The 26,000-nt window shown below is 56.1% G+C and overlaps 6 protein-coding genes across 6 annotated transcripts; 2 read left to right on the top strand and 4 right to left on the bottom strand.

Moving 5' to 3' along the window:
- Positions 1–636: 636 nt before the first annotated feature.
- On the bottom strand, positions 637–1,968 carry ColSpa_06218 (pre-mRNA-splicing factor CWC-24; the record flags this gene model as incomplete). The annotated part of the gene is made up of 2 exons (XM_049272430.1): positions 637–1,780; positions 1,850–1,968. 2 exons carry the CDS (start codon positions 1,966–1,968, stop codon positions 637–639), a joined length of 1,263 nt encoding a protein of 420 aa, XP_049128387.1.
- Positions 1,969–5,864: 3,896 nt separating this feature from the next.
- ColSpa_06219 (anucleate primary sterigmata protein A) lies at positions 5,865–11,667 on the top strand (the record flags this gene model as incomplete). Its single annotated transcript, XM_049272431.1, has 2 exons — positions 5,865–6,320; positions 6,370–11,667. 2 exons carry the CDS (start codon positions 5,865–5,867, stop codon positions 11,665–11,667), a joined length of 5,754 nt encoding a protein of 1,917 aa, XP_049128388.1.
- A 1,571-nt stretch (positions 11,668–13,238) lies between these two features.
- ColSpa_06220 (putative phosphatase) lies at positions 13,239–16,265 on the bottom strand (the record flags this gene model as incomplete). Its single annotated transcript, XM_049272432.1, has 2 exons — positions 13,239–15,699; positions 15,757–16,265. 2 exons carry the CDS (start codon positions 16,263–16,265, stop codon positions 13,239–13,241), a joined length of 2,970 nt encoding a protein of 989 aa, XP_049128389.1.
- Positions 16,266–17,602: 1,337 nt separating this feature from the next.
- Positions 17,603–22,799, bottom strand: ColSpa_06221 (DNA polymerase zeta catalytic subunit; the record flags this gene model as incomplete). The annotated part of the gene is made up of 2 exons (XM_049272433.1): positions 17,603–22,515; positions 22,565–22,799. 2 exons carry the CDS (start codon positions 22,797–22,799, stop codon positions 17,603–17,605), a joined length of 5,148 nt encoding a protein of 1,715 aa, XP_049128390.1.
- Positions 22,800–23,426: 627 nt separating this feature from the next.
- ColSpa_06222 (pre-mRNA-splicing factor SLU7) lies at positions 23,427–24,821 on the top strand (the record flags this gene model as incomplete). Its single annotated transcript, XM_049272434.1, has 1 exon — positions 23,427–24,821. One exon carries the CDS (start codon positions 23,427–23,429, stop codon positions 24,819–24,821), a length of 1,395 nt encoding a protein of 464 aa, XP_049128391.1.
- A 286-nt stretch (positions 24,822–25,107) lies between these two features.
- Positions 25,108–25,898, bottom strand: ColSpa_06223 (40S ribosomal protein S9; the record flags this gene model as incomplete). The annotated part of the gene is made up of 4 exons (XM_049272435.1): positions 25,108–25,519; positions 25,580–25,678; positions 25,759–25,815; positions 25,891–25,898. 4 exons carry the CDS (start codon positions 25,896–25,898, stop codon positions 25,108–25,110), a joined length of 576 nt encoding a protein of 191 aa, XP_049128392.1.
- Between the last annotated feature and the right edge of the window lie 102 nt (positions 25,899–26,000).

The following is a 26,000-nucleotide window of genomic DNA, read 5'->3' on the forward strand; positions in this document are numbered from 1 at the left end:
GCCCCTACCAAAGCCGTCGAGCGGCTCGCCGTCTACGCCAAACAATAAGCCAACGATGACATCCTTCACAAGCGCCTGCCAAACAAAGAACTCAGCCAAGCCGTGAGCTCCAGAGTCGGTACTATAGCGAGGTGGTAGAGGACCAGGAGACACTCGCAACGCCGGCAATTCTAGTGTCACAGGCTTTGCCGTACAGTGGCTTCATACAGTCATTTGACTCCCACCAAGGAAGCCACAAGAACGCTCCAAAGTTGCAGGTTGAGGGGGGTTGTTCTATACACTTACTCTTTCGGCGTGAAAATCCAGCGCAAATTCCAAACCGCAGCATCATCTTATTGATGGCTGTCAGCTGGGCCTGTTCCCATTTGGAACGAGGGCTGCGCGAGACAGGACGGCCATGCACACAGGGTCGCAAAAGGAGAACCTGGTGGAAGCATTTGGCCATCATCAAATAAGAGAAGAAACCAATAGACATCTTGTGTATGCTCGTCGATAGAGCTCCTCGGTCAGAGGCAAACGTAGTCACGGAAACAACCAAAGATGCCGTCAAAAGTAGTTTCAACACCAGGCCATATACCCGGGATAGTGTTGCATTCGGCCTCGAGGGCTATTGGTATCTCTATTTGTGCCAACCTCCTATTCCTCCTCCTCCTCATCGCTCACTTCCTCGCCTGCCTCTATTGCCTCTTGCCGCCTCTTGGCCGCGCGCTCCCTCTTCCGCTCCAGCAGCTTCTTCAGCCGCGACGCAGAGTTGAAGACGCCGTTCGTGCCCGACCCGCACGCGGCGCACGTCGGGTCCTTCCGATACCTCTTGAGCGCGCAGGGCTCGCAGAAGTAGTGCCCGCACCTCGTGATGATGGGCGCCTTGTACGGCTCCTTGCAGATGATGCACGCAAAGGGTATGTTCTCCAGCATGGCCTCCTCCTCGTCGTCCTCGTCGTCGTCCGCCTTGGTCCGGTCCGCGCTGGCGACGATGGTGCCCCCCATGTTCTTCTTCCCCTTGGTGACGTTCTCCCATTCCTTGTCGAGCTGCCACCCTTGCTTGTAGTCCTCGCGCGCGTGGAGGAACTTGCAGTTGTCGCCGAACCCGCAGAAGCCCGTCTGCTTGTAGTCCTTGCACACGTCGGGGGCGAAGTCGGTGACTGTGATGGTTCTGATGTTGGTGGGCGCCTTGATGGGGCCGACCGTCCTGTTTGGTGCGTCCGGGTTCTTTGTGATGAACGACGTCTGGTTCGCGAGACCCTTGTATGTTCCGTCGGGGGCTTGCGACCCCTTCGCCGCGGCGCGCGTGGTGCCTAGCAGGTTCTTGGAAGAGAGCGCTTCCTTGCCGTCCTCGTCGTACCAGTTGCTGTGCTTCGTGGCATCGTTGGAGTCCGTTATAGGTACATTGCGGTCGGCGGTGTAGACTGTGGCGGAGAGGTCCTTATTTGACGTAACGTGGTCCTTGGAGGATGCTGTGATGGCGCCCGTGTTCTTCTTGCGCCTCTTGACCCGCTGGCCTGCTTCGTCTTCGGAGGAGGAGTAATCCGAGTCGGAGTCGCTGTTGGCCGGTGGTGGTGTCGCGGGCCTCTTGCGGATGTTGGCCTTGCCCTTTGCGCCTCGCCGCTTGAAGACGGCGACGGGGCATCGGCTGCTGCTGGCGCCGCGCTGTCGGCCATTGCTGATGACGAATACGATTCTCTCTCTCGCTCGCGCCCGTCGGTGTAAGGCTGAACGAATGGGCTTGTTGAAGTTGTAGTGTTTCTTGGGAATCCCCGGAGCCCCCTTTGTCGATCCACTGCTGGAACTAGGTAACGTCGGTAGTTGGAGTGAAGTTTGGGTTATCCTTGGACGCTTCTTTAGCTTCTACGGCGATCGCAAATCGACGGGTCCAACAATGCCTTCTAGAAGGCAGAAGATCAAGCCACAGCGCTGACAAAGCAAGTGGCTTGAGCCAGGAAACTTGTGGCGGGAGGCGAAGCCAATCATGTGACGGGTGGAGCTTCAACAGCGTTCTGCGTTCGCACCGAAGCCGGCTACGTACCGACTAGGAAAATCGGGAGGCTGGAAGACAGGGGATCGATTGGACAGAGGCAGGCACCAACAGGGGCGTCACGAGAGGAGCGCCCTGCAGGGATGAGCTTCCCAGCTGGGTTAGAGCTGGCAGCGGTGGACCAGGACTGAGATTGGGCAAAGTTATGCGACTGAACAAGTCGACCCCGGAAAAAAGATGACCTGGGCGCGTCTTCTTTGTTTTGAGGCGATGCGATATGGCGGCATGGGTTGGCGGGGAAGGGACACGAGCGAGCGAGGATGAACGGACGGTGCCCTGGTTGTTATTGCGATGCAACGCGATGGGCTATATGATAGGATCGATTACGCGCATGAGTGAGCAGGCATGTTGAGAGCGTTCTTGGGGGACGGACGACTAGCTGGAGCGACTGACTGACTGGTTGGAGAGGGAAGCTGTGTGTGTGTGTGTGTGTGTGTGTGTGTAGGATGACTACCGAGGTGTGTGAGAGGATGCGGCCGTGTTGTTGAAATCGGTCATTTGGATTGGCTACGCATGCGGGCACGAAAGCAACAGCTCCAAGAGTGTGTTTGGGTGAGGGCGCAACGGCATTGGATGGACGAATAGAGCTGCCCCCTCGATGGTGCATGGAGCCCTCGTAAAACAGCTGCGGACTGCGCAGCTCGTCGTCTGCATGCAGCGTCATTACATAGCTGGGTGTGCCCAGAGTATCTGCATCCGTACCGTCACGCGCAACGAATTGAAGCCGACTCTTGAGCGCGCCCCCCATTGCTCGTCCCTTGCATATGCCGTCACGGTGGGTTTGCAGTGCCCTCCTCGATGGAAGGACCCGGGTGACCTTCGCTAAGGCATGCTGAAATTAGAGGCTTTCCAAGGCGAGAGAGCTGAATTGGTGATGACGATGGACGGTGGCCAGCCGCCCTAGCCCTGGCTTGCCTGGGAGCCTGGGCGAGCCGCGACGGACTTGCACAAGAGGAAATGGCAAGTGGTCGAGGGTGCGGCTCAAGCATGGCATGCATCTGCATGGCAAGGTGCCTTGCCAGTTTGGCGATGGGCTGTTCAACTGGGCGTCGATTGATCGCTCTGGCTGGCGCGCCATGGCTGGGCCGGAGCACATTTAATCGATAAGTATCCGCACAAGACGTCAGTCGCGTCAAAATGGATCTGTGGACGCGGATTTGTACACTCAGGACCTACGTATGTACGTACACTAGATACACGCAGCACGCACACGGGACACAGAGAGGAGACACGCACACTGGCATCAACCCACAACTGCAAGGTACCCGGAGTTGTGCAGTTGCACAGTCGTAGTACCTACATAAGTCGATAGGACGCAGGCATGTTGCCCACTGTGCCCGCTCCACGGTGGAACCCTACCTAGGGGGCATTGAGACCTGGCAAATACCCTGGGTCGCCAACAGGCATGAACGCCTAATTGACAGGCACCGGGCTCAGGAACAGCAACATTGCAACGGGTCTCTCTCGTCTCTTTTCGCGGCCTGCCAGGTGTGCTAGGACGGATGGGGGGACGGACAGACCCCTCTCTTGTCTAGGTACCGTACATAGTAGGTAGAGCTCACCAGCAAGGCGTTTGGGTCCGTCCTGGTCGGTCCAGTCCCGGTCGGGTCTAATCAACCGACTAGGCATGTATGTATGTATAACGTGTGCAATGTGCAACGTGCCCGTACAGATGTGAAGTCTCCATCCCTTCTTGTGCCTGGACGAGAACGCGCAAGGAACGCAAAGAGAAGATTCTCAACAGAGAGGATCCTCCCTCTTTTCCACTTTCTCTCTCCTCCCCCCGTCGTGCTTCTTCTCGTCTACCAAATTAATTACTAACCCCTTCCACGTCTCTCTCTCCATCCCATCCCATCCCTCCTCCTCTTCCCTTTCCCCCCTCCTCGTCGTGTGTCTCCTTCTCCTGCCGACGCCGACACCCGCCGACCGTCACTTTTTCGTCCCTCCTTCTTCTGTTTCCTTCCTGGTGCGTCACCGACTCGACATTGAATCGTCGTTGTGCTTCACGCGCAACATCGAGTACTCTCAGTTGGAGGACCCCCAGAGAGAGAGAAGACCGGAGAAGACCGCAGCGCAGCGCAAGGGAACCGGATCGGAATACCATTGTTTTTGGAGACGTAACAATCTCTCACTCGTCCTTGGTTTCCTTTCTTCTTCCTTTCCGTGCTGGTTCAGGACTTCTCTGCCTCTTGTTTTGTTCTATTAATTTACACTTTTTTGGCCCTTCGTTTTACTCCCGCCTTCCCTACACCACCGAAAACCTGCTACAGGTATCTTGCCTGCGGCCGACCCGACCGCATTCCCTCACTACGAAGTACCTCTACTCTTTCGGGTTATTCTCTCTTTTTTTCTTTCTTCTTCTCTTCTTGCCCTTCTCTACGGGGTGTGTTGCCTCCGCCACCGCCGTCGCCGTCATCCCGCCTCGGCCTCACGTAGACGTCAAATTGTCTTCCCGACCGATCGGTTTGCGACCTTTGCGAGTACCACGGCACCGCCAACTGGAGCTAAGCTACCACCTCGGAGCTAAAGTAGAGTCAAAGAGGGGCTACTCCAACGGCCACCACACCTGTCCGCCCGCTGTTCACCGCCGCCGAGCCGCTTCGTATCACGCACCGTCCGCCCGTAATCGACAGCAGGAATACCCTCATCTGAGACCTCTGCGCTCCCCGAACACGCCAGCTCATTTGCTTTTTCTCCCCCCTGGCATCCTTCGCCCGCGCGCCGAGACTCACGGGAAACGGCAGACCTTTCCCTAATAATATCATTGTCTTATTATTCGCCGTTTCGTCCTCATTGTCTGCCCCCCGTCGACACCGACCACCATCCGACCCCGGGGTTTTTTTTGAGAGGGTTTCTAAGCACCGACTTTTATTTAAGCTTCCTTCATCCGGATCTTCTTCAGCTCACCCCAACAATACGTAAGTGTCTGTGTGTCTTTGCATGTGGAGGAAACATAGAAAGTAAAGGACGGAAAAGGAAGAGATCAAAGAGAGTACAGCGCCAACCTGAGTTTCTAGCGCAGCAAACAGCAACAATCTAGGCCGGAAAACAGGGTGCGGGCGCGTCTAGCTCATCCCACAACCCCGTCCCATCCGTCTTAGCTGCATCCCCCGTGCAGCGACTCAGGCCCGAACAACAAAGCCGACAGGCACTGCCTTGCCTCTGCTCTCTCCTGCTGGTCGCGTAAACCTGGAGGTAGCGCATTTTTTCTCTGCACGACAGCCGCCCGATCACACATCCATCGCCCTGCACCCGCGCCTGCGCCTGCGTAGGTACTGGCAAGGAACCACTGGGGGCCGCATTCCAGTCAACAACACACCTCCCCGTCCTCAGCTGCGGAGAGGGAACACAAACAACAAAGTCAAGTCAACAAAAAACATCACACACCCACCCCCCGTTCCCTCCTTTCCACATTCTTCCCTTTTTCGACACCCCTTCCGACCAACTCGACGACGACGACGCCCTCAATCTCTCTCTCTCTCTCTCTCTCTCTCACACACACACACACACACACACACTCGTTCTCCCTTCTTTCCCCGCCCCCATCCTCTCGCTTTGCCCTCCCGCGTGGTTGACGACATCTCCCACCTTCGGTAGACGAGCAGCCGGCCCTGCACACCCCGCGCTTGCGTTGCAGCCATCGCTTCATCCTTGTTGCATCACCTCCGGCAACCTCCACTCGTGTTTGCCTGACCCGGCCAACAATCGCGACCGTCGTCTGTTTACAACCACGCATCAGCGACCGACCCCGATAACGACGCACCGCGAATTCTCGCACTGGATGTCGCCACAACGCATCTGACGGCGGCATCCCCCATTGTTTCCCATCAACATGGCTACCTCACTCGCCGTCGATAAACCCCATCTGCCGCCCGCTGATGCGGATGCGAACGACCCCTTCATCTCGCCGCCTGGACCTGCCCATCATCGCTACTCCAGCTTCGACACCCAATCCTTTGCCCTCGGCGCTGGCTCATCACCGGACCAGGCCAAGCGCGCATTGCAGGCGCACATCGCCGACACCGAACGACGCCTTGACGAGGCCGGGAAGCTGGGAACTGCCCTTGTGCAACAGCGCAAGGAACTCGCCGAGCGGCTGAAGGAGGTAGAAGAGCAGGAGGCAGAAGGAGAGCTTGCACCCGAATTGCGCGCCAAACTCGCCGACATCGAAAAAGAGTACCAAGATGTTGCTCGAGAGACTGCGAGGGCATTCTTGCCCAAGCAGAGGGTTCCCAGCAACGAAGCTGCTGGAGGTTCGCCCTATGTGCCTGACGGAAGGATAGGAAGAGTAAGTTTGCGCATTTGCCAGGCGCATTTCACTTCTAACCGGCATGCAGCGCTCCGTCAGTCCCTCCAAGTTCGAGAAGCTCGAGATCCAGGCCACTGGGTCGCCTTCCAAGCTCAATGTCCCGAACCGCAAAGTTAGAAACCAGCCCGCCAATCGCATCCACGACATCGAATTCGCTGCCGAAATCAGCACATCCCTGATCGCCCAGGTCCGCAACCTACAATCGCTTCTGTCCGAGAAGGACGAGGAGCTGCGCGACATCAAGGTCGACAAGTCCAGGCTGGAGATCGAAAACGAGAGCTTTCAGCAACGTGTCAAGACTCTGGACGAGAGTGAGAACAGATACAAGGACGAGAACTGGAATCTAGAGACCCAGGTCCATGACCTGATTTCGGCGCAAAAGGATGCTGCAGACAGAGAAAAGAAGCTGTCGCAGAGCTTGAACGTCCTGCAAGCGGAGAAGAACTCGGTGCAGAAGGAGCTCGATGAAGCCAAGGTCTCGCTTGCCAAGCTCGCCGAGGAGCACGAACGTGCGGTGAAGCATCTTGACCTGGATTTGACCACTGCCAAGCGAAATGCCGCCTCGGCCGAAACCGAGAGGAATGCCTTGCGACGCAAGGTTGACGACCTCATGAGCCAGAACACGGAGCTTGCCAAGGCCGTTTCGGTACAGCGTGGCCGTATGTCTGATCGCGACTTTGTCCGCGGCGTCAGTGACGAGGACTTGGAGGCTGCGACGGATGGTTTCACTCCCGAGCACTCGCCCCCACCGTCACCTATCAAGGGCACTCCTCGCCATGCCATGTTGGAGTCTGAGACGCTCAAGAGCTCTCTCTTGCATGCCCAACGAACGATCCAGAGCCAGAAGACTGTTATCCACCGTGAGAAGACCGAGAAGCTCGAGCTTAAGCGACTGCTCCAGGACACGCGCGATGAACTGGAGAAGCTGCGTACCGACGCTGCACCTGTTCCCGCTCGTCGCAACCGCAAGGTTGAGTCAAAGGAGTTCAAGAAGCCTTCCCGCGGCTTGCTTGGCGGTCACCGAAGCAGCAGAAACGAGGTTTACCAGGACGACCCAGACTGGGAAGAGGCGACGGAAATCGGTAGCCCCAGAACTTCGCCAACCGGCCGCTCGAACTCCGCCATTCGGAGACCGAACAGCAGACCTGGCAGCAGCTACAGACCTCAGTTTACGGATGTCAGTGACCAGTTTGAGACGGCGAACGAGACCAGCGACGCTGCCTTTGAGACTGCCAATGAGCGTGGAACGGAGACGGAGGACTTCCAGACTGGTGTCGAGGACTTCTCCGGTGACGACGACACCGAGACTGAAACCGAAAGCCCGTCTAAGGGCCGTGAGCTGCGGTCTCAGGCTCTGGCCATGGCCGGCGGTCGAAACTCATACGACAGTACCGCGTCTACCTCGGCCGACGAGGATGAAGAATACATCGAGTACAGGACGCCGACGTCGCAACACTCACACCAACGCATGCGCGTCAAGCTTAGCCGAGGTATCATAAACCGCCGATCGAGGCAGTTGAGCGAGGAGCCCAGCTTCCAGAGTAGCCCGGCCAGTGCTGCCACCGGTAGCGCTGCGGGAACACCTCAGGCCGGCGGCCAGAGCTTGTTCGCAGAGCTGGCCGACCTCGAGAACAGCGACGCTGAGTCTATCGAGGAGACACCCAACCGCGCAAGATCCGCCACTGGCGACTCTACGCAGATGGCTGCAACCTCCACGCCGCCTGTTCCTACCCTGTCCCATGACATGGTTGACAGCAGCCATATGACTGACCCTGTTAAGAAGGCTGCGGCTTCCAGGCCCATGATGGTCGATAGTGGTATGATGACAGAGCCCATGACTGAGTCGACTCCGCCCTCACCAGTCAGTGTGGTCCATGAAGATAGGAGTCTCCCAGTGGGATCCATGCTGGCCGCCCAGCAGACATCACGCCAGTTGTCAGCTGACGATGCCGATGGAATCCGTTCCCGCCCGCTGTCGACACTCTCCTACAGCGATGCAGGTGCCCAGTATGATGTGGACATGGATGCAAAGCTGGCACAGTTCCCGATGCCGCCGTCCAGTCCCAACAACTACATTCTGCCGCCAACGCCTGAGCTCAGCCTCTCTTCGATCGACATTCAAGATATTGAGCCCGTCTTCGAGCCCGAGACGCCGCCTCCTCCACCGCCTGAGCTCACCATGACGTCTCTGGTTTCTGAAGCTGTTGAGCCCAAGGCAGAGCCCGAGATTGTGCCGCCAGCACCCGTCTTGGCTTTCACGCCTCTTGTCTCGGAGGATGTTGAGCCAAAGGCTGAGCCCGAAGTGCCGCCCCCGACGTTGAGCATCTCAACCTACTTGTCCGAGGCGGTCGAGCCTGTTGCTGAGCCAGAGTTGCCGCCTCCCGTCCTCAGCCTGTCGGCCCTTCAAGCCCACAACCTTGAGCCTGTGGCCGAGCCTGAGACGCCGCCTCCGACTTTCACTCTTTCGGCGCTGCATGCCCACAACTTGGAGCCGGTTGCTGAGCCAGAGGTGCCTCCTCCGGCTCTCAGTCTCTCCGCTCTGCACTCGCACAACCTTGAGCCGGTTGCCGAGCCCGAGGTCGTGCTTCCTGTGCCCGATCTCACCTTGTCAGGTTTGGTGTCCGAAAACATCGAGCCCAAGGAAGACCCCGAGGAGTCTCGGGCTTTGGCATTTGTCCCTGCTCCTATCCCGGTGCCAGGACCGGTATCAGTGCCGACCCTTACACTGTCTTCGATCGCGTCCGAGAACGTGGAGCCGAGAGAAGAGCCCGAGGTCCCGGTTGTTGTACCTACCCTCAGCCTCTCAGCGATCGCCACGGAGCACGTTGAGCCCAAGGCCGAGCCCGAGGTTGTTCCTCCGGCGCCTGTCCTCAGTCTCTCGGCCCTTTACTCTCACAACCTCGAGCCAAGGGCAGAGCCCGAGGTCCTGCCTCCCTCACTTAGCCTGTCGTCCATCGTGGCAGAGGGTGTTGAGCCCAAAGAGGAGCCCGAGACCATTCCCGAGGTCCCGACTCTTTCGTTTTCGTTGATTGCGGCCGAGAACATTGAGCCGACTGCGGAACCCGAGGTGGTCGTCCCCGTACCTGTCCTCAGCCTTACACCAATCTCCTCTGAGAACGTTGAACCTAAGGCCGAGCCGGCGCCAACGCTCGCCTTGTCTTCGATCTCTTTCGCGGACATTGAGCCTCTCGCGGAGCCGGAGGTGCTGCCGCCGGCGCCGCCCGCTCTCACCCTGTCCTCCATCTCGTCTGAGGACATTGAGCCCAAGGCGGAGCCCGAGACACCCGCACCTATTCCCACTATTCTTGTGTACTCCGACATTCACTCTGAGCACGTTGAGCCTCTTGCCGCCCCTCTCCCTGCGCTGGACTTCTCCTCCGTCCTGTCTCAGCACGTAGAGCCTGTTGTCGCGCCAGAACCTATGGCGGCCAAGCCCAATTTTGCTTTCTCTACTATCGAATCGATTGAGACGCAACCCATTTCGCCTAGAACCCCGAAGCGGGACGCCTTTATTCTCCCTCGCGACATGGATTCTCCATTCGATGAGAAGGACGCACCCAGGACGCCTCCCAAGAATGCTCTGATGAGCTCCGTCTTTGGTCGGGGCAAGAACAAGACCGACGACAGCCCCATCATCGCCGAGGACGAGACTAGGCAGTCGCCTAGCGAGACCCGGCTGTCCGAGACTCCCGAGTCTCAGCGGCCGTTCAAGGAGATTTCAACCAACGCCAACAACCGACCTGCGCGCAAGCCAGCGGTTCCCATGTCCGACTCTGGCGCCCAGACTTCTTTGACTGCCGAGGCGATCGACGAGATGCTCCTCACAAAGACCAAGGCCACTTCCGACAAGTCGCTCTCCAGCTTCGGAACCCCGAGCACCCCCGGCACCGTTCGCATCCGCCGTCCGTCTCACGACAGTCTTAGCAGCTTCTCCACCGAGAACAAGATGGATACGGCATTCAAGAGACCAGGAAGTGCCAACAGCAACATGGCGCCTGCCCAGCCACTGCCTCCTCTCCCCCCCAATCACAAGGAGGCCATCGAAGCTGCGAGAACTGGGTCTTCGCATGGAAGTGTGGTCATGGGCCCTCCTTTGTGGCCTGCTTCTGCGATGAGAAACCAGCGGCCGCAGACTCCCAACGGCGCAAGGCCGCAGTCGCCGTTGTCAATCACTACATCCACAAAGGCTGTTCCCGCTGTTCGTGTTGCGCGGGCTGGTGCACCCGCCGAGGTCCACTCTCCGACCAAGCTGTCGACTATGAGCAGACGCTCTTCGGTGTCCTCCTTCGTCTCTGAGATTGACCACCGATTCAACCCTCAGGCTGAGCTGGCCGCCGCGACTGGCTTTGGCCCCAACACCGATCCTCGCATGATCCAGGCCATCACGCAGACCATGATTGGTGAATACCTGTGGAAGTACACCCGCAAGGCCGGCCGTGGAGAAATCTCCGACTACAGACACAGACGTTACTTCTGGGTCCACCCGTACACCCGGACTTTGTACTGGAGCGACCGTGACCCGGCCACTGCTGGCCGGACCGAGCTGCGCGGAAAGAGTGTGCCCATCGAGGCCGTCCGCGTGGTGACCGACGACAACCCTATGCCGCCTGGCCTCCACCGCAAGAGCTTGATCGTCATCTCCCCTGGCAGAACCATCAAGTTCACCTGTACAACCGGCCAGCGCCACGAGACGTGGTTCAACGCCTTGTCGTACCTGCTGCTTCGCACGACCGACGAGGGACAATCCGACGTCGAGGAGATGGCCGGCCACATCACACAGGCCGATGTGGATGAGTTCAACCCTCAATTTGGTCGCACCAACTCAACGGCCCGACCGAGGCCTCCGCCGTCTCTGTCATCGTACAACTCGCGGACTACCCGCAATCAGTCTCCGGCGGTCGACATGTCGATGAATGTGCCCACGCTGACCCCGAACAAGCACAACGCCCAGGCCCAGAGACCTACCATGGGACCGCTGGGTAGGATTAGTGGCTACTTCGGCACCTTCTCGAGTCTGAGAAGCCGTTCAGCGGCTACCGCAAGCCCTGACATCTACGAGGCTAGCGAGGTACACGACAGCGCCGAAGACCTCCGGGAGATTATCGAAAGACAAGACCGGGAAGCCGACCGACTCGAGAACGTGCGCGCCTGCTGCGATGGTAAGTTTGATTTCAACACTGCCCTGCTAGAGGATATACTAATGATGACCCAGGCAAGCACGACGTTGGTACACTTCATCACCATTCTAAGCGAGGTCGGCCCTCTGGCGCTCATTCTCACTCGCACTCCAACTCTCACTCTGGACCTTCTGCGTCTACGCCGTTGAGCACCTTGAAGTCGCGAGCATAAGCTGGCGCTTGATGGACCCGCCAACGTCTCCACGCGGCTGTTGAGCAGCCTCTAGTTAATATAAACCAATGAAGCACTCTTGCAACCCACCCGCTACGCCGAATTTGGCCTCGTGGGAAACCTTCCCCACCCATGATCAATTCGCTCTCTCGCAACGGATCACGACGTCTATGACAACCATCTCCTTGTCGTCTTTGCCTAGGATGCCCTGCGTCCCGCAAGAGCCCAGGCCCCTTCTCCTTCCGTTTTGGACCTAATCTCACTTACGACTGCATCCAGGACCCTGCGTCCTCACGACCACACGTTTCTTTAACCGTCTTGCCTGTCTCGATTACAACCACTACGCACCGACCAACTACTGTCAGCTTACAGAATCTGTACGATTGCCAAGCATGCTTTTTGCGCCGCGTTTTTCTGCTGCCTGGAGTAGCCTGTCATCATTCGCATGGGGGTTATTGATTAGCAAAACCATTGATTCCCAGCTTTGCAGCATGGCCACGGCGAAAATTATGGGGAACAGAGAAAGGGGGCCTGGGGAAGAAAACATGGCGATGTACTACCAGATGCAATTGGAGTCAAGCTCGTCTTTCGTTTCGGCTCTCTTGCCCTGCTCTACGGAAGGGGCAAAGCACAGCCCACAACAAAAACAACCACAACCGCTTTTTTTTTATGTACTCTCTCTCTTACTTTTACTACTTTTTTCTATGTTCGTACTATCAGGGCATACGGCCCTCGACTCTTCTCCTCTCTCCTATGGACATTAGGGGCTGAATCTGGAAGGTTTATGGGATTACCTTGGGAGTTGGGACTCTTGTAGACGTAATGCATAGTTGCTTCTGCCCTGAACTTTTTTTGCGTGTCCCGTCGTGTGTGACTTGTGGCTAATGTGAGCACTCTCCTGCCATCATTGCCTATACCGAGCTTCCAAAGGGGAAGGGAAAAAAGGTGCCGCCTCCCCCCCCCCCCCCCCCCGTTTTTTTTTTGGTTTGTTCCCTCGTTCTGCAAGTCAACAACGTACCCATCCTCGGAGGCTGGGGTTCTGCTTGTTCCTCTCGCTGCCGGCGAAGTAGCCCCGGCGAGCGCGGGGCCGGGATCATCCCTCTCGACATACCCAAGGCGTCACGGATGTTCCCTCCGCCGCCCCCCCTTGCCTGGAGATTCGGTTGCGTGTGTCCGCCCCGAGACCGAGCGAGCGAGCCGGCGGTATCGGGGACGGTACGTGTCGGTCCCGTTTGACGTTTCCCCGACGGCGGCCGGCGGGCGCCGCGAAATAGACCGGTGCTGAGATGCCGACGGCTGCGTGGCCAACGGCCTGGACCTGGGCCGAGAGCGCCGAGGACACGGTCAAAGACGCTGGACAGGAGAGAAGAACTTTGAGGGTGGTTGGTATATGTATATATATATATATATATATGTAGTATCAATTGGTGTGACTGTGTATTGGTATCCTAAATGTTGAACTCCAAACCCCCGGCCTAACCCGTCCCGTCCCAAGTCTTACCCTATCCGTTCCCGACTCCAATTGATGAAACGCGACAAAAAGTAGCATTACTTGACCTCGACGCTTCCCCTGCCGCCCCCGACCAAGTCGTCCTGGGCGTCGTCGATCCACGCAGAGTAATCCTCGTCGTCGTCCGCCACGCTCGCAGGGACGGCCTCGATGGGCTGTTCTTCCTCCTCGAGCCTGCCGCGGCGTTGCGGGAGAGGCGGGGGCGTCCTGCTCTCCTCCTTCTCCTCGCGGCTGTTGTCCTCTCCGTGTCTGTAGGTTCGTGCCTGCGACGCGCCCGCGACCTCCTCGTCTTCGGACCCGTCCTCGGCCCACGGCTGGACGTACGCGGGCGGGGGCATGTTCTCGTCCATCGGGGTCGAGGGCTCCGAGTCGAGCGGCGCCTCGACGACTAACAAGCTCTCTCCGCCGCCTTCGTCCGTGTTCTTGTGCGTGTCAATGTGACGCCGCGACGGTAAGGGTGGGGGCGGCACGGGCCTGCGCTCGGGTTTGCTCTCCGACGACACGTTTGACTGCGGGCGCTCGGGGAGGTTCGGCGGGGGGATGGGTTTCCGCTTCGGCACGGGGATCGTCGTGACCTTGGAGCCCCGCTCGGGAGGCGGGAGTGGTGTACCCGGGGGCGGCAAGGGTCGGCCTCTTCCCATGGGTTGGTTCAGGTCCAGCGGAGGGGGGGTCTGTTCCGTGCCATTGCCGTTCTTGGCGTCCTTGTGTTTCTGGATCGCGTTCCAGCCCCATTGCCTGGCAGTGACCGCGGCATTCGCAACGGCTGAGAGAGTGGTGCGTTTCGTCTCGCCGTTTGCCGAGTTGGTCGAGTTCGTGCTCCCCGTGTTCTCCCGTCGGAAAAGACCCTTTGAGACGGAGCCCGTAGCACTCTTGACAGAGGCCCTTGAAGACGAGGTTGGCGAGCTCGGGTCAGTAGACTCGTTGATGCGCATCGACTCGGCCGAGGAGGCCGTGCTTCGTCGCTCCTTGGCTACTGGCGTGCGATCCGTCTCGTTCTCGTTGTCCGTGGCCTCGCGGGAAGACGTGGAAGATTGGCTCGAGGCCTTGCCGACGGGTGCGGGCCTGGATGGTGCCTCGGAGGGAGTCGTCGCCGGTGTCGACCTCGCTGAAAGTGCCGCCATCATGCTCGAAGCATGGTCAGGCGGTGACGACGAGGGTTTGAACACATCCGCGTGGGCCACATCGGTGCCGACCACGGGGTTCGCAGGACTCGAGAGTGACGGCGACCTGAACGGCTTAGGGATAAATGTCGCTGACGTCGCTGACGTAGGAGAGCCCATAGCGTCGACGCTCGTAGAAGAGCCGTTCAGGTTACTGCTGGGCCCCTTGCCCTGGATCTTCCTGCCGAACAAGCCGGTGGGTGACGAATTCTCGACGATGGGCATGCTGTGGCTCTTCTCGAACGGTCTCATGTCACTTGGCAGGTCTCCCGTCACATCTAAACGGTCGACACCTTCCACATCGCCATCACCTGCAACATTGGTCTCCACACTCGGCGAGCCAACAACCGCATCGTCGTCCTCCCAAATGCCGCCCCGCCACTTCTTGTGCTCCGTGTTGAAGAACGGCATGTCGTCCCAGAACGGCTGGACCAGTGTCTCGGCAATGACCTCCTTGATTCTGTTTTCAATCTGTCGCAGAATAATGGTGTATGTGATCTGTCGAGCGCTGACAATCGGTTCGATCGTCATCTCCATCTTTGGCATGCTCTGGAAAGAGAGCCATACTCTGTTGCTCGGCGGGGGTTTGATCTTGAACAGCATGTGCCCCTCGAGCTTCTTAATGACAACTGCAAGCACGAGATCGACTTCGCGAACCTTGAAGCGCGCTCCAAGGTCGATACGAGCTGTAGCAGCAACTTCGATGCGAAAGTTGCCCGTGTATCGAATATCGGCCTCCATCACGCACTCTCCTTCCACGTTCAGGTCCCTATGACGTGGGTTCGTAATGATAGGTGCAGACTCGCCGGTGTCGATCCCGCGAATAGCAATGTTGGTAAGAAATGACGGCCGCTTGACACGGGCAATCTTCTTGGTGAGCTTCTCGCGAATAAAGTGCTCCAGGTCCGTCGTCTTGTAGATCCCCAGGAATACTCGGCCGACCATGGCATTCAACCACCTGGTGGACAGATGCTCCTCTGACGAGTGCAGCTTCTGGACGAGCGAAATGATGTTCTTAACCTCGAACTGCTTCGGCTTCGGAGCTTTTCTCTCGGCGCCGAACGTTTGCTCCTGGTTACGGAGCATGGCAAAGTAAAAGTCCTCCTTGGCCGAGCAGTTCTCCGAGAAGAGGTAAAACGGCTTGGAGAGCTGGCTGTCAGGGCCGACCTCGGGACCGTCAGCCCTCCGTGACAGACATAGCGCATTCCTCTTGATGTACAACTCGCCTTCGGGCGTGACGTCGCCGCCAGAGTATATGCTGATGTCGTGGTGCAGCAGCGAGACTACGTGCCGGACCTCGAGTTGTTCGTCGTCGTCAAAGAGCATCAAGTGGCCGTGCCTGTAGGCGTATCAGTCAGTATAACGGGAATATTCAAAGCAAGCAGAGCGCACATACCTCAGCACGACGTAGAATACGTTGCCGGCGTTCTTGGGACGCTGGCTCAGCCCGTTCCTGTTGTCCAGGGGCCCTGGAACTGGCTTGCGCTCAAAGATACTCCTGTACATGGTCTGATAGACGCTCTGGCTCGGCGCGGCGACGGTAGTGGACCCGGTCGGGGTGGTCCGCTCGATAGGCTTCGCGTTGATCCCCATGGGCGTGTACTCTCTGCAGACGGCAAAGTACCCCGCCGCGACATCGTTCTCCTGGGCGGAGCGCTTCGCCGTCGTATTGGTCGTCGCTTCATCCTTGGCCACAGCTTTCACCGTCTCGAAGGCCGTGAGGTCGTCGCCGGGCTGGACGATGGAGTTCGAGCCGTCGTCGGCGACAACATTGCGGGTCGTGTCGGCATCCTGTCGGTAGGGGAGGGTCAGGTAGGCGTGGGCGAGGACGACGAAGACGACCAAGGGTAGGAAGGTCAAGCCTCCTAGGAGGTAGGTGAAGAGGAAACCCGTCCAGCCCCCCATGGCGCTTTACCAGGGCTCGTTCGTTCTCCTTTCCTCACTATCTCAGTCTCGCACGGCACTGGTGCAGTGCTGCTAGCGAATGGGTAGCAGGAAGACGAAGGGATTGGGCGGGATCATCGGCGCTTAGTCGTTGCTGGGTGGGAAAGATGGGAGGGGGCGAGGGTCGTATTGTTCGGGTTGCGTTGCGGTGGGGAGCGGGCAAGAGACAGAGAGAGAAGCTCTTGTTTCAAGATCAGAAAGAAGACAACGGTGCCTTAGCTACCTTTGTTACACTTTCGCGAGGCGGATAGGAAATGTGCGGGACGGAATCTTGGCCCGAATCTGGATCGAGAATGGGTGAAATGAGAATGGATCAGCCAAGGGAACCCAAAAAGTCACTTTGCAAGTCTGCGGCGTCCAATGGGTCGCTCGCACCCCGTCATGTGCGGGCGGTTGAGCCTTATGACAGCTGTCCGCAACAGGCGAGACCAAAGAGGCGAGAGAGACTTGGAGCAACCGGCAGCCCCACGAGGAACTAGTCCAGGGCGAGCAGCTGCGGTACAGAGGTACCAGCTGAGCAAAGAGGTAAGCTTTTTGGAACACTGTAAAGCTGAACTATGGAGTGGCGTTAGGGGGGGGGCGTTCTCAGGTCTGACGGTGTATTTATGATGTACAGAGAGGTATGTTTGTGTCTGTTGCTCGTGTGGGGGGATGAGCACTCCAAAGTCTCCAAAAGGTGCCGAGTGACCCGCAGACCGCTGTTCCCTCGCACTCAGTCTGGCACTGAACCGGCCGCCGCCCTTGGCGCAACATCCGGTCGAGTCGGTAATGAACATCCCTGTATTTGCCTTTCTACCCCGCAAGCACCAAATGAGACGGGGACCCCTGGCCACAGGTGTGTGAGGTCACTGAGAGCTTGGATCGCATCTCCTTACGCATGTCTGCCAGTATCTACTATGTATTTTCCCCAATCTCCTCACGATGTCATCGAGTTGGCAGTAAAACTTAACGCAAGTCTCTAGTGCATCTGATAGCGCTCACAACTAAAATCGGACGGAGATGCGCTCATCCAATCCCCATTTATGTATTCTTTTCTGCTGTCCCCGAAGCCCAAGAGCCAATCCCATCTACTCAAAAGATTGGCCCACTGAGGTCGTGACATCATAATCTTCTTACACTGATTGCAATCGATAACAACGAGAGGCCGTAGCGCTCTATCCACCAACCCCGTGACGATCGTTTCCTGAGTTGTCCGGTATACCGCCAATACGCCGTATGTAGTATACACAAACTCAATGCTAACAACCACATGTAAAAACAACTTTAAAAAAAACATAATAACGAAGGAACACGGCACTTCACCACTCCAATGCGGCTCTTCCCGCCTTTGCAACCAACTCTTTAATGACAGGCTCCAAGGCGCTCTTCTCCATCTTGAGTCGCGCGCTCTGCTTGACCCGCGAGTAAAACACCGGACAGTCTTTGCTATCGCAGGGCACTTCGTCCGCCGCAGGCATCGCCGAACAGCTCCGGCAGATCTTAAGCACGTCCATGTACTTCCTCTCCTCTTGGTTCAACCGCACCTGGAGGTGGTACAGCGACGACGGCGCATCCTGCTGGCACTTGGAGCACATTACGCCTTCGACCTGCATCTTGACGTTGCAAGAGATGCATGAGGCCGACTTCAGGTATGACTCTAGTGTCTTCTTGTTGAGCCCGGGACCGAGCGTCTGGTCGACCCGGCGGATGCGCTGGACCTTGGGCATCTCGTCGTACCATTGCCGCACGTTGGCGCCCACAAGGTTGAAAATTCTCTCCAGCGGCGGGATCAGGTTCTTGGAGATATAGTACTCGGCGTCCAGCTGGGAGTGCGAATCGTTGAGGAGATCTTCCGGTGCCACGCAGCGATCTATCAGTCGCGCCCCGGGGGCTCCCGTAATCACAACGTAGGGCACCCGTTCTCCATACTGCGGCTCTGCCCGCGCATCCTCGAGCATCTTTTTCGTGCTGATAAGCGCTCCCGGCGGCGGCGGCCCCTTGTCGCTGTACGTACCAAGCTTGACCTCCCTCGCATAGCAAAAGTCCTGCACTGAAACGGACCCTCGCATGATCTTCTCGCACTGCCTCTGAAAATATGACTTGACTTCGCTGAGGTTCGCCGTTTCGAAGAGGATCTTGAGGGCCTTCTCTTCGATCTTCTGCTCGGCTGGAGTCCCATCCCGTCTGACAGTCTCAATGCCTTTGGCATCGAAGTCAGGCTTGACCTGATCTCTGCTCTCGTATTTGTAGCCAACATACCGCTTCTTAGCCAGAAGGACGCAAGGATGGTATACCTTTTCAAACTTCAGTTTGATCGGCCTTGGGTTCATGTCCGTGATGGCCTTCGCGATTTCATTGCCAATGTCAAAGGCTTGGTCCTTGGTGCGGCCCTTGAGATAGACAAACAGACTGTCTGTGTCACCATAAACCACCTCGGCGCCCCACCGCTCCTGCGAATGGATGTATGCAATGGCTCGTTCCAATGTCTCTCGGCCCGTTTGAACGATGCTGTCTGCGATCTCTGAGCATGGCATGCGACCAGAGAAAGACGCCGAAGTGTAACCATAGGTAACATTCGCAAGAAGCTTCAACGCCAGCTGTCTGTTATTGAGTAGCTGTTGGAGCGTCTTGTCGTCCTTGTCTTGCTTCATCCCGCTCTTGACCATCACTCGGGTCTCCAGGATCTCGCCGAGCATCTTGGCAAGGAGGGACTTGCGAATCTCGGGCCTCACGTACATCATTCCGTTGGGTGTGATGTTAATGTGGTCCTTCAGAAGCTCAAGAAGACGTTTATGCCTCTGGTACTCGGTAAAACCCATCTTGTTCATCCCCCGCCAGTTGACAATCCTGCCAAGAAATGTCGAGTAGCAAAGGTTGTAAGCGATCATAACGCTGGGGTATAAACTCTGAAAGTCGAGCACTAACAGTGGGCTGTTGTAAAAGTCGCTTTGAGGCTCCATGACAAGCGGAAGACACTCGAGTGCATTCTGGCCTCCAACCTGCTTCCTGCTGGGAGAGACAAGCATGAAGTTTTCGGGTTTGGCAATCCTGAACATGATGGATTCAACCTTGAACTGAGAGCCACGCGAGAAGACGGAAAAGAAGTCTACGCCCAATAGTCTTGCCTGCTCACTGGTTCTGGGAATGAGCTCATTTGACTCAAGTATCTGAATATCGGTCTTTGTTCGGGTAAGGTAGTAGCGTAACAGCTTATCAAGATCTCGTTGCCTGTTGCTGTTGTACCACTCCGTCAAGGTCTTCCAGGAGTAGTGTGGTATGCGACGGTGGAGAACATGCCATACGACGTTCTCCATGGTATACTGGAGCAGATTCAGCTCTCCTCGCATGGACCGCCAGATATTGATCATGTGTCTGCCGGTTACACGAATGGTCGAGGTCGTGTTGAAGCCCCATCGGTCGTTTTCCTTGCCGATTCGCCCGTGAGAATTGCTTTTCATGCGCGAGAACTCATCGCAGAGATCGTAATCGTACTTCACGCGGGCTCTTTCAATGAGATAGCCCCATGAGCTGCCATGGACCTCATATCCTGTTAGGATGTCTGGGTCATGTGCCCTAACGATCTCCACCATTCGGACCATGAGGTCAAGCTCGGAAGACTCTTCAATGACCTCTGCGGGTACGTATCGGCGCATCCTCGCAGCAAGAGTCCCATCTGGCGACAAGACAACAACCCCAGCAAGGATTCCTCCCGCTGCTTCCTGACTGTTGCTGACAGTGCCATCTGCTTTGATGGACCAGAATATACACTGAACTTCATCCTCGTCAGGGTTGGGCACAAACTTGCCTCGCGCGTTAACATGAACCTCTAGGGCCATGGTGCTCATGTACTGTGCCTCGTGCTTGACACCGGTCGACTTCTTCTTCGGCGAGTATTTGAAGCCATGCTTATTCTTTGGAGTTGGCCCATCAATCTGGGAAAGGTAACGTCTTGTTGCTCGAGGAGTGCCCATGACCTTGGCAGTAGCATTATTGCGTTTTCGCTGCACGGGATGCTTCTCGTTCCACCAATTCTGAACCTCTTTGAAGGTTGGCGGTGGCTTTGCTATTTCCCAGCTCCGGTATGAGCATGCTTTTCCCTGATTATCATACAGCAAATCTGTTTTAGCCTTGTCGATTGGCGCATCTTGCTTAATGCCCATGCTTGCTGCGGATGTGCCAGTTGGGTCAAAGTCAGCCAGAAATGGCAAGGTGTTGCTCTCGAGGCGAAACTCTCGCCCAGCATACTCTCGGGTTCGAGCAGGGACATCCTTCTCTTCGCTATAATAGGCGTCTTGGTAAACTACATCCGGAATTTGAAGGTCTTTCATTGTGGATATAAGTTCTTTCGGAGCAGGAGGTAGTGATCCAACCACAAACTGGCGTTTGGATGAAAACTCTCCAATAGCTGTCTGGATGCGCTTCACCATCGTCTCCGTTCCAATCGATTCTGTCGACGGTGTTGCTATTTGGACTTTCTTGGTCGAAACTGGTGTCTTGGGGTTGTTGCTTGTGTCTTTGGGAGCTAAGTCGAAGGAAACTTGCTTTTGTGAATCTTTGTCGGCTTGTTGCGAGGCTCGAGGCTGACTCATTTGGCTTAGTCGAAGCTTGGTACTTGGATCTTCCTGGCTTTTGACCACTGGAAAAGCCAGCTTCTGATTTGTTATGGGCTTTGATCCCGCATTCTGTGAAAGCCATGGGGGTTCCTGGGAATTGGGCGGCAACATTGTGACTTGGTGCTTCTTGGAAACGGGCCCAGTATTCAAGATACTTTTGATCGGGACTTGGGGCACAGGTGGCTTTGAAGTCTCGCTCCTGATGCGTTTCGCTGAAGGCACCGTTGCGTCTGGTGATGGGCTTCGTTTCGCTGATGCCGTTCGTGGGCGACTTGAGCTCGTGTCTCCTTTTGATTTGGACACGAGCCCTTCCTCTTCGGCTGTATTAAGAAGATCATCCCAGACTGGCATCAGTGGTGGCCGGTTGGTTTTCAGCCTGCTGGCACAAACACCCTCGTATTGAGGGATCGGGAAGTCGACTTCTAGCCTGTTGACGGTATTCTCGACTAGTAAACGTTTCTCTTCGGTAAGTTTCGTGGGCTCCCCATTTGCGGGTAGATCTCCTCGTTTGTCAACCCGCCGCTTCGTAGGATCGGCAGCATCCCTTTTTTGGCCATCCTTTTTCGACTTCGATTCTTCCCTTTGAATAAGGGCCTCTTCATCAGAATCGGCAGGATATGGATCAAAGTCGTCGGCGCCTAGATCGAGAACACCCTGCTCGTCAACCTCTATGCTGCTCGCCGGATTGTTGGTCTTTTGTTCATGGTTAGAGGGCAACCCAAGGGCTGGCAGAAGGTTTGCGGGGTACAAGTCCTCGACAGATTGAAGTGCTGTCTTGACTGTGGACTCCAGTGGCGCTTGCTTGACGAATGTCTCAAACTTTGGCTCTGATTGATCTTTAGGGTCTTTTTCCGAATCGATGAGCTTGGCGACTTCCTCTTTGTACTCTTCTTCGTGAATCCACCCTTGCGGTTGCGAGTCACGCGCATTCGCAGACATGGAAACCAAGACTTCCGCTGGAAATGGGCTACTGCCGGGATCGGCGTTGGGCATTTTCAGTTTCCGACGGCGAGTCTCGTCCTTCCAAAGTCCCGCCATGCTGTAGACCAGCTTCACATCTGCTGGAAGCGGCTTGACACGCTCAACAAAATCATGATGAAGCCGACGCTCTTTGACCAAGTGTCGATTTTTGATGTTCTGGACGCATATGTCAACTTCAACAGAGCAATGACTGACCCTAGGCAGACTCAGATCATCGAGAACCCGGCCTCGGGGAATTGTTCGGTCATGCCACATATGTTGGGAGTTGCCAACTTCTTCGAAAGACGGAATGGGGCCTCGAAAATAAACATCAGACGCATCCAGGTAACCACAACCGTACAAATTGTAGTCAGTCATGAACTGCAACAGGTACTGAAGATGGGCTTCATAAGGCTGAAATTTCTTCTTCAAGATAACTCCCTGTTGTAGAAGGTCGGCTAGCCTTGTCATGACAATAGGGTTGAACATGTAAATCTTGAGGAAGAATCGGTATCCCACGTGAAAGCCATAGAATGGGATTCCCTTGACGAGGGTTATGCGAGCGACAAACTTGGCGTTTTCTCCATACTGATCACGCCTGTAGCTAACAGCCAGGGCGTGGTCAATAGACAAATGAAGCCGATAGATGTATGCTCCGACTTGCTTTGGTCAGTAAAGCTTGGCTGTTAACGAGATGTCCGTGCTTACCCTCTTCAGGCTCCAAGCTGCCATGGTACTCAACATAGAGATAAGGGAAAGCGCCGTGAATGTGAGCGCAGACTTTTTGACCAGTCTCTGTCGAACCAAACACTCTCACAACCGGGACTTTCGGGCCTTTCTTCGCTTGTGCAGGGCCGACATCCTTTCTCAGCTGTGGATCATAATGCGTTGGAGTCGCTTGGTAATGATCGATGCAGTTCAGTCTCACCCGGAATAGGTTCATGATGAAGCCCAGGGAGTCTAATGGAGGACAACGTGGTGGTATTTGAGGACAGCGTCATGATAAATAAGAATAGGAATCGATTCGGCGCATGTTGAGACCGTTTGTGCCACTTAGAAGCGGGTGCAGCGACGCGACAAGGTCGTGTTGTTACGAGAACCACACGCGTGCAGGCTCCCATGTCAACGCCCAGGATCCGCGCAGTCACGTGGTAAAATTGTGGATTAATAAGATAAGAGGCTTTTGCTTGCGGCTAGTGTGAACGAAGGCTGCAAGGCGCTGACATGTTGGACTTCTTGGCTACCTACACCAAAAGCAAGAGCACAGGCGCCAACTCGAACCAGTTGCCCGATCATTCCACCAAAAGTTTTGAGTGTCTCTTTAAACGCTATAAAACGAGAGAGATAGAGCAGATGATTGATAGATCATGGGTAAAAGATAACAAAGCTTACAAGCATAACCATGGAAACATCCGTGGTTTCATCTGGCTAGGAAGCCTTCGGGTGCTAGAGTGATTACATAATACATGGTTTGCGCTCAGCGCCCCGAGGCCAAAACCACCGAGATGCGCCCACTCGACTTTCACATATCAACAATTCTCAAAGAACGCGAAAGTAACGAATCGTCAAAATGCCACCACCACCACCTCGAAAGCCTGATCCAAAGGCGTCCGCTGCCTCCAAGGAAGAGAACATATACATTCCTTCTTTCATCAGTAAACGTCCTTTCTATGCAGGCGAGGAAGGCGATGATCAAACGGACTACCTCGAACATCAACGTCTGCAGAAGAAGAAGGATGAGCAGTCGCAATGGTACGATCGCGGCAGAAAGTCCGGCCCCGCAGCCACGAAATATCGAAAAGGGGCATGCGAGAATTGCGGCGCCATGACGCACAAGGCCAAGGACTGCCTAAGCCGACCGCGAGCGAAAGGCGCAAAGTGGACTGGCAAGGACATTCAGGCGGATGAGGTCTTACAGGACGTCAAGCTTGGCTGGGATGCCAAGCGGGACCGTTGGAATGGATACGATCCAAAAGAATATCGCAACGTCGTCGAGGAGTTCAATCAGATGGAACAGCTGAGGAAGAAGGCGCTAGCCAAGGACGGAACTGAAGAGGAGCAGGATGATGGAGACAAGTATGCCGAGGAGAACGACATGAGCAAGCATCAAAGTACAGCCACCCGTCAGCTCAGAATACGAGAAGACACCGCCAAGTACCTGGTCAACCTTGACCTCGAATCAGCCAAGTACGATCCGAAGACAAGATCTTTGGTCGACGGTGGTGCAACCGCAGACAAAGCGGCGAACCTTTTCGCGGAAGAGGGCTTCATGCGGGGCTCGGGTGACGCGAGTGAGTTTGAGAAGGCACAACGATACGCCTGGGAAGCCCAGGAGAAGAGTGGCGACACTACAAAGCATTTGCAGGCGAACCCTACAGCGGGAGAATTCTACCGGAAGAAGGAAAAGGAAGAGGCGGAAAAGAAGCGAGCCGAGCGGGAGAAGAAGCTCAAGGAGATGTACGGCGACAACTCGCAGTACACAATGCCCGACGAGATGAAGAACCTCATCACCGAGTCCGAGAAGTACGTCGAGTACGACGAAAGCGGTCTCATCAAGGGCGCGCCTAAGGTTATCGCCAAGTCGAAGTACCCCGAGGATGTGTACATCCATAACCACACGTCCGTCTGGGGCAGTTGGTGGTCCAACTTTCAATGGGGCTACGAGTGCTGTCATTCCGTTGTGAAGAACAGCTACTGCACGGGCGAGGAGGGCAAGCAGGCCTGGGAAGCGTCCGAAAGACAAAGGACTGGTGCCATCTTGGCTCAACAACAGGAGGAAACGCCTGCTGCCACCAAGGACGAGAAGGCGGACGAAGAGCCCCCAGCAAAGAAGCCTGCGAACAAGCGCACGGCGGAAGAGATGATGGGAGGAGTCACCGAGGAAGAGATGGAGGAGTACCGAAGAAAACGCACAGCGGCAGACGATCCAATGGCAAAGTTCCTGGGCAAGGATGAATTGGTTTGAGGTAGACTACTTAGGTTACTTGCATTCGACAAACATGATACCCATTTTCCCTGTCAAGTTCGCGTGCTCGCATGCAAGAATTTCTCTTGGTTTGTGTGCCCTGAACGACAAGCAAAGACTTTTATAACATTCATTCGTGGTATCCGTATTTGATGCAATCATTCCATTTTGCCTCTGGTGAACGCCGTGACTATGAACACCCCGATTCCCGTGGTTGGTTATGAATTCCAGCCACTCTTCCCAGAGTTTTTTGTGTGACCAATTCTTAGCATAAATGGCGATGCATTTACTCCTCATCCTCCTCATCCTCACCACCGTCGGCCTTCTCAGCGGCCTTGGCCTTCTTTCTGCGGACACGGCCGGGGCGGCCACCACCGAAGGGCGAGGTAAGGGCGAAGTCGATGTGCTTCTGGGAGTCGAGACGGACGATGAAAGAAGGAACGTTGACGATCTGCTTGCCGACGCGGATGTGTCTCTGGCGGATGAGGACACGGGCGTGGTGGATAGACTTGGCAAGGCCAAGCTTGTAGACGCAGGTCTGGAGGCGGCGCTCAAGGAAATCCTCGACCTTGAGGGCAAGGACGTAATCGAGCTTCATGCGGGACTCGTCGAGGACACCGACGCGCACGAGACGGCGAATGAGGGCATTGCCCTCGAAGAGACGCTTGGGGTCCTTCTCGTCAAGGGTCAAGAGCTGACTGCGGCGGATGTTAGCAAGACCAATGGCTCACAGGCGGCGCATGCAGGGTTCGACATACCGGGCAGCACGACGGATCTTGGAGAGGGTAAGCTGGACACGCCAGACCTCACGCTTGTTGCGGAGACCGTACTCGCCAACGAGCTTCAACTCGGAGTCCCTATCATCGTATCGAAGTCAGTTGTTGGATTCACGACATAAACAGAGCAAGCTCTAGTTCAGTGGCCGGAGAATACTGACAGACGGGCGGCCTCGAAGGGGCGACGGGGGACCTTGGAGGTCTTGGAGTAGGTGAGACTGTTGCGCCAGCGGTTAGCATTCTGCGATCCAAATGCGATGTGCACATGAGGCTTGCGATCGGTTGTTACTTACGGCGCCATCTTGCCGACTCGTCGATATCCTTCGGGATTTGTTGGTTGACGAAGAGCAAAAAAGAAGATCGAGAGATTCTTTCGAAATTTCCCAAGTTCAAACACAACCAC

This window comes from Colletotrichum spaethianum (genome assembly GCF_022836535.1).
Source record: "Colletotrichum spaethianum MAFF 239500 DNA, contig14, whole genome shotgun sequence".
In the NCBI taxonomy this organism is placed as follows: Eukaryota; Fungi; Ascomycota; class Sordariomycetes; order Glomerellales; family Glomerellaceae; genus Colletotrichum; species Colletotrichum spaethianum.